This window comes from Rhinopithecus bieti, unplaced genomic scaffold (assembly GCF_001698545.2).
Source record: "Rhinopithecus bieti isolate Rb0 unplaced genomic scaffold, ASM169854v2 scaffold_11380, whole genome shotgun sequence".
Taxonomy (NCBI): domain Eukaryota; kingdom Metazoa; phylum Chordata; class Mammalia; order Primates; family Cercopithecidae; genus Rhinopithecus; species Rhinopithecus bieti.
The window spans coordinates 462,522-481,352 of record NW_016807225.1 but is presented as its reverse complement, the minus strand read 5'-3'; the positions used below and the strand labels follow the sequence as shown (position 1 = coordinate 481,352).

The following is an 18,831-nucleotide window of genomic DNA, read 5'->3' as shown; positions in this document are numbered from 1 at the left end:
AGACAGTGTTTTGCTCTTGTCACCCAGGCTGGAGTGCAATGGCATGACCTTGGCTCATTGCAACTTCCACCTCCTGGATTGAAGCGATTCTCCTGCCTCAGCCTCCCAAGGAGCTAGGATTACAGGCATGTGCTACCACACCCAGCTAATTTTTGTATTTTTAGTAGAGACAGGGTTTCACCATGTTGGCCAAGGCTGGTCTCAAACTCCTGACTTCAGGTGATCCACCCTCCTCGGCCTCCCAAAGTGCTGGGATTACAGGTGTGAGCCACCACGCCCAGCCTAATTTTTGTATTTTTAATGGGACAGGGTTTCACCATGTTGGCCAGGCTGGTCTTGAACTCCTGGCCTCAAGTGACCCATCCGACTTGGCCTCCCAAAGTGCTGGGATTACAGGTGTGAGCCACCATGCCTGGCCTACAAATAATTGTTATATTAATTTTTTTAATTATATGGTTGGATATTATTACCTATGAATTTCATCTCAGGATAGTAAAGAAAATAGTACAAAATATTTCTGAAAGTATGCTTATCAAAAATGTTTAACCTGGCTGGATGCAGTGGCTCACGCCTATAATTCCATCACTTTGAGAGGCTGAGGCAGGAGGATCACTTGAGGCCAGGAGTTCAAGACCAGTCTGGGCAACATAGTGAGCCCCTGTCTTTTAAAAAAAAAAAAAAAATTTTCACCTGAATCTAATCAGGCTTTTATAACAAATTTCCAATTTACGGGAAACAAAGGAACAAGTGAAAAGATACATAATGACCTTATATATCTTAAATAAAAAACAACCTATGGTACAAATAGTCTCCTTAACAAGACTTCTATCATGAGACAGAGGGGAATGTACTATGAATACATCCAAAGCCCCACATGCTATGCTAAGCCTAGAGATTACAAAGATGAGTAAGTCAGTTCCTGTCCTCAAGTAACCTACTGAGAAATCTATTCAATACTTGAATATTATAAAACTAAACTTTTCAGACTTCCATTTCTGTAAAGGACACAAAACTAGCAGCAAGAAAAGATAATAAAGTATTGCTAGTACCATTTTTCGGCCTCCAGAAGATCCTGATTCACACTATTGGTGCTGTGCTCTCTGCCATCAAATGTTCTGATTTTGGGATATTCTGTTCTTCTTGCACATGCTGCTCTCATTTTTAAATTGAAAGCAGCTTGTGCTATCTGCTTATAATGCTTCCTGCTAATTAGGATCTGTTGCTTCACTTGGTGTAGAGCATCTAAAAAGAATCTTTCCACTTCTGTTCTCTCATCCAGTATGTTCTTGGCCAGCTTCTTCACGCGATTCATTTCCCTGTCTTTCATCTGAAGAAGGTGCTGCAGCTTGTCAATTTCTACCTGACCTGCTTGGTTCTCTATCATTGCGTGTTGCTGCAGTTTTAAAACTTCACTCTCAAACTCTTTGGTCATGTAACCCAGAGCAGTCTCCAAGTTTACTACCTTCTTCTGAAGGGTTTGGATTTGTGATCTCTGCTGGACAAGTTGCATAATCTTTTCCTTAATCAACAGATCATTGATCTCCTAAAATAGAAAGAGAGGTGTTTTTTTTTTTTTTGAGATGGAGTCTCGCTCTGTCGCCCAGGCTGGAGTGCAGTGGCACGATCTCAGCTCACTGCAACCTCCATATCCTGGGTTCAAGCAATTCTTCTACCTCAGGCTCCTGAGTAGCTGGGATTACAGGTGCCCACCACCACACCCAGCTAATTTTTGCATTTTTAGTAGAGACAGGGTTTCACCATGTTTGCTAGGCTGGTCTCGAATTCCTGACCTCAGGCTATCCGCCTGCCTTGGCCAGGGTAACAGGCATGAGCCACTGTGCCTGGCGGATTTTTTTTTTTTTAATCATTCCAGAACTTAGGAAGTTCCTCACTAATTTCCATTACTTCATGAGATTTGAGTTTTATGCCAGGCTGAGGTGATATTTTGGTATTGTATGTAGAGAGTAACAAACATCCTAGGATCCTTGTTGGGACTTGGGAAGGCAATCTACTAATTGTGAATTTTGCTAATTAAGAAACTTTCTTGCAGCCATAAAAAAAGAATGAAGGGCTGAGCATGGTGGCTCATGCCTGTAATCCTGGAGCTTTGGAAGGCCGTGGCTAGATCACCTGAGGTCAGGAGTTCGAGATCAGCCTGGCCAACATAGCAAAACCCTGTCTCTACTAAAAAATACAAAAATTAGCTCGCCATGGTGGTGCATGCCTGTAGTACCAGCTACTCAGGAGGCTGAGTTAGGAGAATCACTTGAACCCAGGAGGTAGAGGTTGCAGTGAGCCAAGATCATGCCACTGCATTCTAGCCTGGGTGAGAATGAGACTCCGTCTCTCTCTCTCTCTCTCTCTCTCTCTCTCTCTCTACATATATATATACACACACACATATATAAACTATACAGCAAAACATTAATAACTATATTGGAAACTGTGGCATATCCTTGTTGCTTATACCAATATCTATTTTCCCTTTCTCTTTCCTCCTTAGTAGTAAAACCCCAACTTCATTCAGAAAGGCAGTTAAGTCCATCTGAAAATTCCCAGTCTCCCTTGAAGTTCAGCATAGCCATTTTCTAGTCAATGATATGTAAATAGAAATGTGTGTAGGACTTCCAGAAAGACCTCTTAAAGGCACACTTTTTTCTTTTTTTCTTCCTTCCTGCTATTTAAAGGAATGGTTAGAGCTCCAGCAGCCCCCACTGGGCTGTGAGGTAAGTTTGAGGATGTAAGCCAAGTGTTGCAGAGCAGAGTTAAGGGAGCTGAGTGTCTATTAACTTTGTGGCACTACCATTCCTGCTGTGGATTGCTTACCTCCAGGACTCCTTTAGGTGAAAGAATAAACCCTTGTGTGGTGATGCCACTGATGTCAGGACTGTTACTCACAGCTAAATGTATTCCTAAGTGACTCAGGGACCAACTCTAGGCAAAGAAAAATGAATATTCTAAGGTAGTAGAGGATAAGGGTCTTATTTATGTTTCTGATATATTCTTTATAAAGTTGAGTCTAATGCTTCTTATAAGCATTATAAGATTGAGTATTTAACCTTTACAGATAAAAAAAGTACATCATCCAGACAGATGAAAAATGGTCTCATTGTCCTTATATATCATTATTACACTCGATTTTTGGTATTTATCAACCCAATCCTTAAATAAAGAAAAAAAGGACACCAAGTCTAAATGAGAGGGAACCTTTTGATGTAAAAGTAAAGTATGACTCTCTTGCAGCTTCTGGGAGTTTTTTTGTAGAGCGTCAGCTTCCTTCAGGTGATATGCCAGGGCTTTCTGGAGATAAACATTCTCTTTAAAAACATTTCTTCCAGCGTCGTTCAATTGCCTGAAATAGATATAAGATCTCAAAACACAGGTCTTTTAGATATCGCCAAAATAGCAAAATGATTGCTTTACCACCTGCACCCCCCAATATTAGCAATAGTGACCACCACTTATTTAGCATATGGTGGGTACTCAATAGTTAGGTGGGAATCTTGTAATTTAAGTTCTCGCCCAATAAAAAAGTGAAAACGGCTGAATGCAGTGGCTCACATCTATAATCCCAGCACTTTGGGAGGTTGAGACAGGAGGATCACTTGAGTCTAGGAATTTCAGACCAGCCTAGGCAACACAGTGAGACCCAATCTCTAAGAAAATCTAAAAAATTAGCCAGACATGGTGGTTTGCACCTGTAGTCTGTCGCAGCTACTCAGGTAGCTGAGGAAGGAGAACCACTTGAGCCCAAGAAGTCAAGGCTACAGCAGTGAGCCATGACTGCACCAGTGACAGAACGAAACCCTGTCTCAAAAATAAATAAATCAATAAAGTGAAAAAGGACAGGTTACTTCTAGTCCAAGGCAGTTAAGAGCAGGTATGAGTCTCCCATGCTGTTTCCTGTCCACATGACTGGACATGAAAAACTCAAACATGGCAGAGGTGCAAGAAGGAAGCAGCGAGGTTCCTGAATCATCTCTGGAGGAGAGCTGCCAGACCCACATAGGATTGTTCCATGAACAAGAAATAAACCATTAAGACTTGAGAGTTAGATATACTTCCACTAATATACCTCATGACAACCCTGCAAGATTGCTATTATTAGCCCTGCTTTTATTATCTATTTATTTTTATAAACTCAGATGACTGGGAGAAGTAAATTAGCCCTACTTTTAGATGAAGAAATTTAACTTCAAGAAAGTTAAGAAATGTGGCTTGGCGCAGTGGCTCACATCTGTAATCCCAACACTTGGGGAGGCCAAGGCGGGTGGATTGCTCGAGCCCAGGAGTTCAAGACCAGCCCGGGCAACATGGTAAAACCCAGTCTCTACAAAAAATACAAAAATTAGCTGGGCGTGGTGGCACATGCCTGTAGTCCCAGCTACTCTGGAGGCTGACATGGGAGGATCACTTGAGCCCAGGAGGTGGAGGATGCAGTGAACCACAATCACGCCAATGTACTCCATCCTGGGTGACAAAGCCAGACCCTGTCTCAAAAACAAAGAAACAAACAAAAAGGTAAGAAATCTTCCTATGGTTAGTTAGTATACATGTTGAGAACCAAAGTCAAGTTCAGGCTGGGCACAGTGGCTCATGCCTGTAATCCCAACACTTTGGAAGGCCGAGGTGGGTGAATCACTTGAGGTCAGGAGTTCAAGACCAGCCTGGCCAAGATGGTGAAACCCTGTCTCTACTAAAAATACAACAATTAGCTGGGTGTGGTGGCGGGTGCCTGTAATCCCAGCTACTCAGGAGGCTGAGACATGAGAATCGCCTGAACTTGGGAGGCAGAGGTTGCAGTGAGCTGAGATCATGCCGCTGCACTCCAGTCTGGGTGACAGAGCGAGACTCCATCTCAAAAATATAAAATAAATAAATAAATAAATAAGTTCAAAGCCCAGGTTCTTCCCACCACACCTTGCTGCCACAGAAAGAGTGGAGGAGAAACGGGTAGGAGTACACAAAGAAAAACAGTGAGGGACAGTAGACCAGAAAATTTGAAGCAAGTAAGCCAGAACAGAAGGGGGAAGACAAGAAGGTAAGAAGAAAACAGACCAGCAAAGAGGCAAGCGAGGCTATCAGAGTCAGAAAGGAGGCAGCAGTCTCTTACACAACAGCCTCATGGTGGGCTCTCTCTGCCAGCATTATTATCTTCTTTTCAGCCTCTTGTTCTAGTCGGTGCTAAAAAAGAAAATGGGCTGCTTAAATAGTTATGCCTCTAACAACAAATTTTACTCATCAAAAAGTATTTTAGAATGTCAAATAAAAAACTCCTATCCCCATGACCTGAAAGAAGAACTCCCAAGCACTAAGCACTGGTGGAGGAGCCAAAAAAGAGGACAGTGTAAACACAGGAACCTTAGGGTACCGCCCCATTTCCCCACTTAAGCAAGCAATATGACATATAAATAGGGGAGAAAAATCACTTCCATATTGGAAAGCAGAACCAGGAGGAATTTCTGCTAAATGCACTGAAATGAGAGTTATTCATGTATTCATTCAGGAATGGAAGCCCTCAGGACTAGGCTGTTCTCAGTAGCCTCTCCCTCTACTCCACCCTAATCTTGATTTCTTTTTTACTTGGTATAGAAAATAAAAATTAGAAGTGCTTGGTCAGTCTACAAAATACTATCAGCATTGGCCGGGCACAGTGGCTCACGTCTGTAATCCCAACACTTTGGGAGGCCGAGGCGGGTGGATCACCTGAGGTCAGGAGTTCAAGACCAGCCTGACCAACATGGAGAAACCTCATCTCCACTAAAAATACAAAATTACCCGGGTATGGTGGCACATGCCTGTAATCCCAGCTACTCGGTAGGCTGAGGCAGGAGAATCACTTGACCCCGGAAGGCAGAGGTTGCAGTGAGCCGAGATCGCGCCACTGCACTCCAGCCTGGGCAACAAGAGTGAAACTCCGTCTCAATAAAATAAATAAATAAATAAAAAATAAAAGAATACTATGCGCACTAATAATTACCAGATTGTTTTAGATACTGAAATTCTGTGGTGAACAAAACAGACAAGGTCCCTCATCTCATGAAGCTTATATTCTAGGGTGAAATCTAAACAATAAGCAATAATTATCATGTTTTGAGCATTTACTATGTGCCAGGAACAGTTTTAAGAACATTACATGTATCATTTATCTGTCACAGCAACCCTGTAATATAGATACTACTATTATGCCCAAAAACAGGGACTGAGGAAACAAAGAAAGGTTGGCCGGGCGTGCTGGCTCATGTTTGTAATCCTAGCACTTTGGGAGGCCAAGGTGGGATGACTGGAGCTCAGGAGTTAGAACCCAGCTCTAGGACTCCCCATCTCTGGGAGTCTCCCTCTGTTGCCCAGGCTGAAATACAATGGCGTGGTCTCGGCTCACTGCAACCTCCGCCCCCCGGGTTCGATCGATTCTTCCACCTCACCCTCCCGAGTACCTGGGATTACAGGCACCTACCACCATGCCCAGCTAATGTTTGTATTTTTGTAGAGACAGGGTTTCAGCATGTTGGCCAGGCTGGTCTTAAACTCCTGACCTCAGGTGATCCACCTGCCTCAGCCTCCCAAAGTGCTGGGATTACAGGCGTGAGCCACCATGCCCAGCCAAAAAAAAATTTTTTAATTAGGCATGGTAGTGTGTACCTGTGGTCCCGCTACTCGGAAGACTGAGACAGGAGGATTGTATGAGACTGGGAGGTGGAGGCTGCAGTGAGCCATGATTGTGCCACTGCACTCCAGCCTGGGTGACTCTGTCTTAAAAAAAAAAAAAAAAAAAGAGAGAAGAGGTTGGTGACTTGCCCAAAGTCACAAAGCTAGTAAGTGGCAGAGCAGGGATTTATATGCAGGCAATCTGATGCTATACAGTCCCCTAACAAGTAAACAAATAATTTATAGACTGTGATAAATGCTATCAATAAAATAAATGGGATAATAAGGTAGATAGTAACTAGAGGAGGTCATTTTATTATTTATTTATTCTTATTTTTGAGACAGAATCTCACTCTGTCACCCAGGCTGGAGTGCAGTGGCATGATCTTGGCTCACTGCAACATCTGTCTCCCAAGTTCAGGTGATTCTCATGTCTCAGCCTCCCGAGTACCTGGGACTACAGGCGTGCACCACCATGCCCAGCTAATTTTTGTGTTTTTAGTAGAGACAGGGTTTCACTATGTTGACCAGGCTGGTCACAAACTCCTGTCCTCAAGTGATCCACCAGCCTTGGCCTCTCAAAGTGCTAGGATTATAGGCGTGAGCCACTGTGCCCAGCCTCATTTTAGATTAGAGTTTAGGAAATCTCTCTCTAAAGAAATGATAATATGAGCTCTAAATAAGAATAATCCAGAGCTGGAGGAACAGCATTCCAGAAAGAGGGACTAGCAATATAAAAATATGGATGTAGAGGCCAGGAGTGGTGGCTCATGCCTGTAATCCTACACTTTGGGAGGCCGAAGCGGGCAGGTCACCTGAGGTCAGGAGTTCGAGACCAGCCTGGCCAACATGGTGAAACCCCATCTCTACTAAAAATACAAAAATTAGCTACTCAGAAGGCTGAGGCAGGAGAATCAATTGAACCCAGGAGGCAGAGGTTGCAATGAGTCGAGATCATGCCACTGCACTCCAGCCTGGGTGACAGAGTGAGACCCTGTCTTAAAATATGTGTGTGTGTGTGTGTGTGTGTGTGTGTGTGTGTGTGTGTATGTAGGACAGGGCTTTGTGATTCAAAGAACAGAAAGAAATAAATGGGAAAATCAAACAAACACCAATGAGCTGGGAAATCCTTTATATGGCCGGTTGGGGCATGCTGAGGTATGAAGTAAATGAACAGGCCTATTGGAAAGCCCAATGCCATGAAGCAGCAGCATCGGGGCTCAAACCAGCACAGGAAAAATATCCACAAAGTTTACACCTAACATGGGAAGGCAGACCCTACTGTGATGTGAACATTCATTCCCATCCTTCTTTTTCCTTCCCAGCTTCCACTAGTGGCGAGGAAAACAAAATATTCACTTTCCCAGTAGTGTGTGTGTGTGTATGTATGAGAGAGAGAGAAACAGAAAGAGAGAGAGAGCGAGAGAGAGAGAGAGAGAACAGGGCCTTGCTCTGTCATCCAGGCTGGAATACAGTGACACAATCATGGATAATTGCAGCCCCGAATTCCTGGGCTCAAGCAATCCTCGAGCCTCAGTCTCCACAGTAGGTGGGACGACAGTGTGTGCCACCCAGCATTCTTTATAACATGGTCTGGTCAGTGATATGTAAGATGAAATGTGCTAGCTGCTTCTGGGCAAGTTGTTATGGCTTCCAGATAAAAGGGAGAGACACAGCTGGAGTCTCCCTTCTTGTCTTGAACACAAAGCTTCAAACTGCAGTAACTGTCTTGTAACCATGAGGAAAGGTCAGCAGCCATCTGCTCTCATATATAAAAATCATGTTTACATAAGCACTGTTACTCGGGTATTCTGTAAACTGATCAACTCTTTCTAACCTTTATTTTCTACACCAAATAGAAAAGAGATCAAGATTAGGGTGGAATAGGCTCCTGAGAACAGCCTATTCCCGAGGGTTTCCGTTCCTGACAGTGCCAGGGAGGGTCTCAGAGGGAAAGCCCCAGGGTGCTGCTCTTGCCCCATTTCTTTCTGGTTATTCCATACACAAACTGGAAACCTAGAGCCACTTTCTATAGCAATTCCTTTTATCTAAACCCCATAGGAGCAGGGCATGGTGGCTCATGCCTGTAATCCCAACACTTTGGGAGGTCAAGGTGGAAGGACTGCTGGAGCCCAGGAGTTCAAGACCAGCAACACAGTGAGACCCCATTTCAGTTTGTTGTTGTTGTTGTTGTTGTTGTTATTTGAGACAGTCTCGCTTTATCACCCAGGATGGAGTGCAGTGGAGTAGTCTTGGTTCACTGCAACCACTGCCTCTGGGGTTCAAGCAATTCTCCTGCCTCAGCCTCCTGAGTAGCTGGGATTACAGGTGCACACCACCATGCCTGGCTAATTTTTGTATTTTTAGTAGAGATGAGGTTTCACCATGTTGGCCAGGCTGGTCTCAAACTCCTGGCCTCAAATGATCCACCCACCCTGGCCTCCCAAAGTGCTGGGATTACAGGCATGAGCCACCACGCCAGGCCCAGCAAGACCTCATTTCTACAAAAAATAAAAATTAGCTAGGTGTGATGATACATGCCTGTAGCCCCAACTACTTAGGAGGCTGAGGTAGGAGGATTGCTTGAATCCAGGAGGTGGAGGTCAAGGCTGCAGTGAGCTGTGACTGCGCCACTGCACTCCAGTCTGGGCGACAGAGTAAGACCCTGTCTCAAACAAACAAACAAACAAACAAGTAACCAAACAAAACCTCATTTGCCCCACCCTCAAGTGCCTACATTCCTACCAATTTCTGAAAGAATCTATTTAATTCTTTCCTAAGAATAAAAAAATTAAAGAAAAGATTAAAGAACAACCAAGAATCCTCTGAAAGGATTCTGTAGAAGTGTTCCAATGTACTTCCCACAATTTGGAGAGTTAACTTCAGAAACGCAGAAAAAGTTGGAAGCTGTCTTGTGCTAAAGAACTTTTTTTTTGAGAAGGAGTCTTGCTCTACCACCCAGGATGGAGTGCAGTGGTGCAATCTCGCCTCACTGCAACCTCTGCCTCCTAAGTTCAAGCGATTCTCCTGCCTCAGCCTCCTGAGTAGCTGGGACTACAGGCACGTGCCACCACGCCTGGCTAATTTTTGTATTTTTGTAGAGATAGGGTCAGGCTGGTCTCAAACTCCTGACCTCAGATGATCCACCCACCTCGGCCTCCCAAAATGCTGGGATTACAGGTGTGAACCACCGTGCCCGGCCTTTTATTAGCATCTTTAGCTCAGCTTGACTAAGGAAACATCTTTGCACACATATGAGAGTGACTTCTCCACTCCCATCTTCCCTATATAATGGAGTACATTCCCTATATAATGGAGTCTTACCAGGGGAGTATCAAGCTGAGGGAGACATGTCCCAAAGCCTTCAGAAGAGGACAAGAATTTCTGAATGGGAATGAAAACAAGGACTACATATTGAGATTTCTAGAAGGTTTTATTTTCCCTGATTTTATTGTGCTATAATTTAGTAACAATCTTCTAATCTTCTATTAAGATACCAAATGGAAGGTTGATGTTTCAGAATGCATGTAAATACACTTATTTGCTCTAGTAAACAAAACATTTTAAATTAACCCTAATAATCTGTACCTTTTCTTCAAAAAATCTGCTTTCCAGTCTTCTAAGAGTCTCCTGATGTATCCGCTCTGTGTTTCTTAAATTCTCCTTCAGCTAAAATTAAAATAACAAACAAAAATGGTCAATAGAAAATGGGGTTCATTGGGCATATACTCAGAAATTATCAATAAGGAAACGTTTTCTGTTATACATTACCTCTTAATCCTGAACACACAGAAAAAAATCTGTGTTCCTGCCTCTGAGTACCAAATTTCCCTCAATCTTCTACAGATTGATAACATTAGTACAGTAGTCCCCCTTATGTGCAGTTTCACTTTTTGCAGTTTCAGATAACTGCAGTCAATGATGGTTCAAAAATATTAGGAGGCTGAGCACAGTGCCTCACACCTGTAATCCCAGCACTTTGGGAGGCTAAGATGGGCAGATTGCTTGAAGAAGTTTGAGACCAGCCTGGGCAACATGGCTAAACCCTGTCTACAAAAAATACAAAAATTAGCTGAATGTGGTGGTGCACACCTATAGTTCCAGCTACTCCAGAACTGAGGCTGAGGTGGGAGAATCATTTGGGCCCAGGAGGCAGAGACTGCAGTGAGCCCAGATTGCTCCAACCTGGGCAACAGAGCGAGATTAATCTCAAAAAAAAAAGATGTTTTGGAAGAGAGAGAGAGAGACAACATTAACAAGACTTTCAAAATTAGTATCAACATACAAGTTTATAAAAATATCTACTATCTCATGGTATGTGGAGATGGATTTTTCATCTACCATTAGACTCCCTCAAAAATCTATAAATTAATAAAGCTTTCAAAGGATAAGTAGGCAGCACAGATCACAAACCTTTAAGAGTTCATGTTCATTAAACCATAAATTCTACTAAGAAGTTATCCTAAAAACTAAAGATATAGGCCAGGTACAGTGGCTCACACCTGCAATCTCGGCACTTTGGGAGGCCGAGGCAGAGGATCACCCGAGGTCAGGAGTTCAAGACCAGTCTGACCAACATGGTGAAACCCCCGTCTCTACTAAATACAAAAAAAACAGCCAGGTGTGGTGCCACATGCCTGTAATCCCAGCTACTTGGGAGGCTGAGGCAGAAGAATTGCTTGAACCCGGGAGGCAGAAGTTGCAGTGAGCCAATTGTGCCATTGCACTCCAACCTGGGCAATAAAAGTGAAACTCTGTCTCAAAAAAACAAAAACAAAACTAAAGATATAGAAAAAGATTTCATTCCTTAGATGATCCCCACAGTTTACAATAGTGAAAATGAGGAAAAAGTCCAAATGTCCAACAGCAAGCAACCGATCAATAAATTAAGATATATCTACCCAATGGAATTCCATGCATCTACTGAAAAAATTTTGCAGAAAATGTTTAATGGCATTGAAAAACTTGTTCACAATATATAAAGTGAAAATCAGGTTAACAATTTATATCATGACTTCACTTTTATAAAATAACACATAGTTATTTTTAGATGTTTCTACAGCAGAGGAAAAAAGAAACTATACAATGGTTACATAGTGTAATTATAAGGGATGGAGTATTTTTATTTTCTAATTTTATCAGCCAAACTAAATTTGCTGTAATGAGTATTATCATTTTGTCAAAAGAAGATTAAAACTATTTTTAAAATAATAACTGCAATCTAACAACATATGCAATATATGCTTCTTCTGTTAATCAGGTATATGGAAATCATTTTTTAATTTTTCATTTCTTTCTTTTTTTTTCTTTTTTTGGAGACAGGATCTGGCTCTGTTGCCCAGGCTGGAGTGCAGTGATTTTTTTGTAGAGATGGTGTTTTGCCACGTGGCCTAGGCTGGTCTTGAACTCCTGGGCTCAAGTGTGCTTCCCACCTTAGCCTCTGAAAGTGCTGTTATTACAGGCATGAGCCACTGTGCCCAGCCAGAAATAATTTTTTTCGTTAAAACATATCTTGAATACCTTATGAGAATCTCAATTTAATAGTTCTCTTTGTAATTTGTATAATGAATTATATATACACAGTATAATTAATTTTCTTCCCTAATGTATACCTCCTAATTTAAAATTCATGCGCCCTCACACCTGCCACAATTCTGCTACATTTGGGATTCCACAGAACCACCTTATTTTTTCCCATAATCCAATATCTTTTGAATTTTAAGCCTTCCTCAGCGGCCCACTTTGAAAGGTCTGAAATCTATTTCTCCACTAGGTGGCAACACTGTTCTTAAAAAAAATTACATCCTGGCATACTTGAATATGCACAACTAGTTCTTAATTCATTTTGATTCAGAATGTATACCTGTACATAGGCTATTTTAAGAGTTTGTGAAAAGTTAATTATGTTGATTCAATCTACAGCATTTTCATATAAAACATAACTTGTATTCCTTCCAGAAAACTTGACATTCCTTCATTTATGTTTTTAACAAAAGACCCACTCAGCATTTAACGAAGATTGATTCAACATTACTGTGTATCTTGTATTTCAATGAATACAAAGGACAACACCATTCATGCCTTAAATGAGTGCAATCTATTAGGGGAGATAAGATAAATGATAAATAAATGTAATATCAAGACAATATCTTTAGGTACATAAAAAGACAAGATAAAAAAGTCGAAATGGGGCTAAGTGGTATAAAACAGATAGAAAATGCTATGGATACACACAGAAATGAAAATTATTACTTTTTTTTTTTTTGAAATGGAGTTTTGCTCTTGTTGCCCAGGCTGGAGTGCAATGGTGCGATCTCAGCTCACTGCAACCTCTGCCTCCCAGGTTCAAGCGATTCTCCTGCCTCATCCTCCTGAGTAGCTGGGATTACAGGCATGTGCCACACCAGGCCCAGCTAATTTTGTATTTTTAGTAGAGACAGGGTTTCTCCATGTTGGTCAGGCTAGTCTCGAACTCCAGACCTCAGGTGATCCACCTGCCTCAGCATCCCAAAGTGCTGGGATTACAGGCATCAGCCACCACGCCTGGCCGAAAATCATTACTTTGAAACAGGACTCTAGGGGAAGGCCTCATGGAGAACATGAATTTGAGCTGAGACTTTGAAAGACAGGTGGCTGGGCATGGTGGCTCATGCCTATAAGCCTAGCACTTTGGGAGGCCCAGGCAGGCAGACTGTTTGAGCCCAGGAGTTTGAGACCAGCCTCGGCAAGAGCGAAACCCCATCTCCAAAAAAAAAGAAAAAAATCAGCCAGGTGTGGTGGTACCTGCCTGTAGTACTAGCTGCTGAGGAGCCTGAAATAAGAGGATCACTTGAGCCCAGGGAAGTAGAGGCTGAGGTGAGCCATGACTGCACCACTGCACTCCAACCTGGGTGACCGAGCAAGACTCTGTCTCAAGAAAAAAAAAAAAAAGAGGCCAGGTGTGGTGGCTCATGCCTGTAATCCCAGCACTTTGGGAGGCTGAGGCAGGCAGATAATGAGGTCAGGAGATCGAGACCATCCTGGCCAACCTGTACTAAAAAATACAAAAAGTTAGCCAGATGTAGTGGCACGTGCCTATAGTCCCAGCTACTCGGAAGGCTGAGGCAGGAGAATCACTTGAACCTGGGAAGCAGAGGTTGCAGTGAGCTGAGATCGCACCACTGCACTCCAGCCTAGGCAACAGAGTGAAACTCCGTCTCAAAAAAAAAAAAAAGAAAAAGAAAGATAATATTTTAATGGGCAAAGACCTACTAGGAATATATTCCAGATAAAAACAGTGTGAACAATGTAGCAAAGAGACAAGATTTCAGGGATTAATGAATATCTATTTTGGGTGAATTACAGGAATTATGGAGGTGGGTGGGTGATGTAGTAAAAGGAGATAATAATGTTCCCAGACAGGTACAGGGTCTTGACTTTAACATTAAGGTGTGTGGACAATATTCTGTTTACAGTGGAGAAACACTAAAGACAGCTCTTTTTTATTTTACTTTTTTATTTTTATTTGAGACAGAGTCTCACTCTGTTACCCAGGCTGGAGTGCAGTGGCGTGATCTTGGCTCACTGTAACCTCCGCCTCCCAGGTTCAAGCAATTCTCCTGCCTCAGCCTCTGGAGAGCTGGGACTACAGGCACATGCCACCATGCCTAACTAATTTTTCTATTTTTTAGTAGAGACAGGGTTTCACCATGTTGGACAGGCTGGTCTCAAATCTCAGATGATCCACCTGCCTCGGCCTCCCAAAGTGCTAGGATTACAGGTGTGAGCCACTGTGCCCCACCTAAAGACAACTCTTGAAGGATATGATCAGAACTGTGATATTTTAGGCCAGGTGCAGTGGCTCATGCCCGTAACCCCAGCACTTTGGAAGGCCGAGGCAGGCGGATCACCTGAGGCCAGGAATTCTTGACCAGCCTGGCCAACATGGAGAAACCTTGTCTCTACTAAAAATACAAAAAATTAGCTTAGCACGGTGACATGCACCTATAGTCCCTGTTACTTGGGAGGCTGAGCACCAAAATCGCTTGAACCCAGGAGGTGGAGGTTGCAGTGAGCTGAGATCGCGCCACTGCACTCTAGCGTGGGCGACACAGCAAGACTTCTCAAAAAAAAAAAAAAAAAAGCCTGTGATATTTTAAAAGTATCTGTAGCTTGCGTATACACTGACTGTAGTGTATGGTAGTTTTAAAAATATGTCACAGTTCTTTGACACTTTTTCCCTTCAAAATGATCAAATGATGGAACCTAATTCCCCACTGCTAAGGAATGTGGGCCAGACTTAAGGATTCACTTTTAACTATTAATAATAAAATATGGTAGAAGTGATGCTATGTGACTTTGAAGTTAGGGTCATGAAAAAGATAGCTTCTGTCTAGATCTTGCCTCAGATTATTTACTCTGGGTGAAGTCAATCCCAACTCCAGTCATGAGAAACACTCAACCAAGTTTTATAAAAGGGCCCATATGCCTGAGCGTAGTGGCCTTACCTCCTGTATCCAAGCACTTTTGGGGGTCGAGGTGGCCAGAACCACTTGAGGTCAAGGAGTTCCAGACCCAAGCCCTTTACCAACACGGTGGGAAAACCCTGACTCCTACAGAAAAAAAAAAAAAAAAAAAATACAAAATTAAGCCCTTTTGTGTTGGCATACCACCTGTAATCCCCAGTACTAGGAGCGCTGAAGGCGCGAGAAGTCGCTTGAACCCAGGAGGCGGAGGTTGCAGGGAGCTGAAATCTTGCCACTGCACTCCCAGCCTGGGTGATGGAGTAAGACGCCCGGTGTCAAAAAAAAAAAAAAAAAGGCTCATAGGAGGAGAGGTCTCCCACTATCACCAGCAAACAACTTACAGTCAGCTTGAGTGTGCCTCCTTGAAGCAGATCCTCAGCTCCCAATCAAAGCCTTAAGACAGATGACTGTAACCTGTGCTATACTAAAAGTATTTCCTCCAAGAGAATCAGCAAATGCTACAATCAAAGACCTTTTTTATTACTTTATTTATTTATTATTTTTTATTTTTATTTTTTTTTTTTTGAGACAGAGTCTCGCTCTGTTCACCCAGAACTGAGTGCAGTGGGCCAAGACTCGGCTCACTGCAAAGCTCCGCCTTCCCGGTTCACGAAAACCATTCTTCCTGCCTCCAGCCCTCCCGAGTAGCTGGACTACAGGCGCCTGCCACCTGCGCCCGCTAGTTTTTTTGTATTTTTTACTAGAGACGGGGTTTCACCCGTGTAGGCCCAGGATGGTCTCGATCTCCTGACCTCGTGATCCGCCGCTCGGCTCACCAAAGTGCTGGAAATTACAGGCTGAGCCACCGCGCCCGGCCCTGACCCTTTTTTATTTTAACAGAGAGCTGCACACCACTGTTTATATAATTTTTACCATGTGACATGTTATTTTATGCACTTTACGTATATTAACTCATTTAATCCTATAACAATTCTATAAAATAGTAACTCTTATTTTACTTTATTTTTGAGACATGGTTTCATTCTGTCACCCAGGCTGGAGTGTAGTAGTGTAATCACAGCACACTGCAGCCTCAATCTCCTGGGTTCAAGTGATCCTCCCACCTCAGCCTCCCAAGTTGCTGGAACTACAGGCATGAGCTACCATGCCTGGCTAATTTAAAAAAATTTTTTGTAGAGGTGGGATTTCACTATGTTGCCTAGGCTAGTCTTGAACTCTTGGCCTCAAGAGATTCCCCTACCTTGGCCTCCAAAGTGCTGGGATTACAGGCATAAGCCACCATGCCTGGCTGAGATACTAGCTCTTACTATCCCATTTTACAGATAAGAAAACCAAGGTATAGAAAAGTTAAGTAACTTGCCTGTAGTTACAAAGCTGATTTCAGCTACTTGTTCCTGGCACTCACCTGTGCCACTTATTGAATTATCAATAATGTAATAAAACTATATTCCAAGCCAAGGAAAGTAAGAGAAAGAGCACAGCAAGGTAACATAAATTTTCTGAAAGTACTCAGTGTTTCTCACCCCACTGATCCCTACCATAGAGCCTTCTAAATTTCTCTAAAACTATCATTCATCAGCCTAAACATTTTTATTTAGAAGTCTGCTACTTTTCCCCTGAGGTTTTGTAAGAACTTCTGGTTTGTTTCTTACTGAAGTCAATCCAAAGGTTTACCTGCTGATAAACATAGGAGGATGTGTTGGCTGAGATTTGGTGAGTTCCCAAAGAAATCAGTGCTTAGAAAAAGAGAAGTCTAAAGTCAAGACCTTTGGCATCCAGTCTGTCTTCTCCTTTTTCTCTCAAATAATTTCTAAAATGTCAAAGAGAATTCTTTGCTGTCTCACAGGAGTAAATGTTTGTGAAGGCTTCTGTAGGCATTAAATAGTTAATTCTAATTTCCTTTTTGTAAAAAAGGAATGAAACTTACATCATCTAACTCTCTCTCCACTTGGATTTTTCTCCTCTGGAATTGTCTTACTGCTTTCAGCTCTGTGTGAATCATGCCAATTTCTTTGGCTTTTTGATGGAACTGTCCCTCTAGTTCATTGATTTGCCTGGTATACTTTTGTTCCTGTATTCAAAAAAGAGGTAAACGAGTTAGGAAAAAGAACAGAAGTCCCACAGAGTCATGTTTTATTTGAAGCCTTAAGCCATTTGCATATCTTCTTTGAAGAAATACCCCCTTTTTTTTTTTTCTATTTGTATTTTATTATTATTATTTTTTTAGACGGAGTCTGACTCTCTCACCCAGCCTGGAGTGTAGTGGCGTGATCTCAGCTCACTGCAACCTCTGCCCTCCTAGATTCAAGCAATTCTCCCTGCCTCAGCCTCCCGAGTAGCTGGGATTACAGGTGCCTGCCACCATGCCCAGCTAATTTTTGTATTTTTTAGTAGAGACGGGGGTTTCACAATGTTGGTCAGGCTGGTCTTGAACTCCTGACCTCAGGTGATCCACCCGCCTTGGCCTCCCAAAGTACTGAAATTACAGGCGTGAGCCACCATGCCCAGCCCCCCTTTTATTTTTGCATAAAGTTTTCATTTCTGTAAAAAGATACCATTTGTATGAATAAGAAAAAATTTTGGAAAAGGCTGATTGTACAGAAAGGAAAAAATGCAGATGTTTATTAAAAAGGGATATGAGAAGACTAAACACACCTTTTATCTCTAATATAAATAACATCCCAAACTAGTTAAAATTAATTAGCTAGGAGTCAAAGGGAGAGTGGTAAATATCCCTAATAAATAAAGAGGAAGGGAGGGCTGGGCGCGGTGGCTCAAGCCTGTAATCCCAGCACTTTGGGAGGCCGAGACGGGCGGATCACAAGGTCAGGAGATCGAGACCATCCTGGCTAACACGGTGAAACCCCGTCTCTACTAAAAAATATAAAAAATTAGCCAGGTGAGGTGGCGGGCGCCTGTAGTCCCAGCTACTTGGGAGGCTGAGGCAGGAGAATGGCGTAAACCTGGGAGGCGGAGCTTGCAGTGAGCTGAGATCCAGCCACTGCACTCCAGCCTGGGCCACAGAGCGAGACTCCGTCTCAAAAAAATAAAAATAAAAATAAAGAGGAAGGGAAGAGGAAGAAGGAGGATGAGGAAGAAGGAGGATGAGGAAGAAGGAGGATGAGGAAGAAGGAGGATGAGGAAGAAGGAGGAGGGAGAAAAGGGGAAAGAGACATAAAAGAAGAGAGGAAGAAAAGGAGAAACAGGAGGAGGAAAGGGAAGAGAAAGTAAGAGAACAGAGAAAATAAGTGGGGAAGAAGGAAAGGCCAATAACAACAAATGAACAAAAGGTACTAAAAGAAATGCAAGGCCGGGCGCGGTGGCTCAAGCCTGTAATCCCAGCACTTTGGGAGGCCGAGACGGGCGGATCACAACGTCAGGAGATTGAGACCATCCTGGCTAACATGGTGAAACCCCGTCTCTACTAAAAAATACAAAAAACTAGCCGGGCGAGGTGGCAGGTGCCTGTAGTCCCAGCTACTCGGGAGGCTGAGGCAGGAGAATGGTGTAAACCCAGGAGGCAGAGCTTGCAGTGAGCTGAGATCTGGCCAGTGCACTCCAGCTTGGGTGACAGAGCGAGACTCAAAAAAAAAGAAAAAAAAAAAAGAAATGCAAATTGCCTTCCAATCTACCTCTGAATAAGAGAAACGCAAATTGGGCTGGGTGCAGTGGTTCACGCCTATAATCCCAGCACTTTGGGAGGCTGAGGCAGGTGGAT

General features: G+C 42.9%; 1 protein-coding gene across 1 annotated transcript in view; it reads right to left on the bottom strand.

Annotated features, from left to right (window-relative positions):
• Positions 1–18,831, bottom strand: part of BBOF1 (basal body orientation factor 1) — a 45,133-nt gene that overhangs the window by 13,675 nt on the left and 12,627 nt on the right. The window contains 6 exon segments of the mRNA XM_017880483.1: positions 1,050–1,543; positions 2,827–2,934; positions 3,208–3,352; positions 5,114–5,184; positions 10,237–10,317; positions 17,041–17,184. Of these exon segments, the coding sequence (XP_017735972.1) occupies positions 1,050–1,543; positions 2,827–2,934; positions 3,208–3,352; positions 5,114–5,184; positions 10,237–10,317; positions 17,041–17,184 (1,043 nt within the window).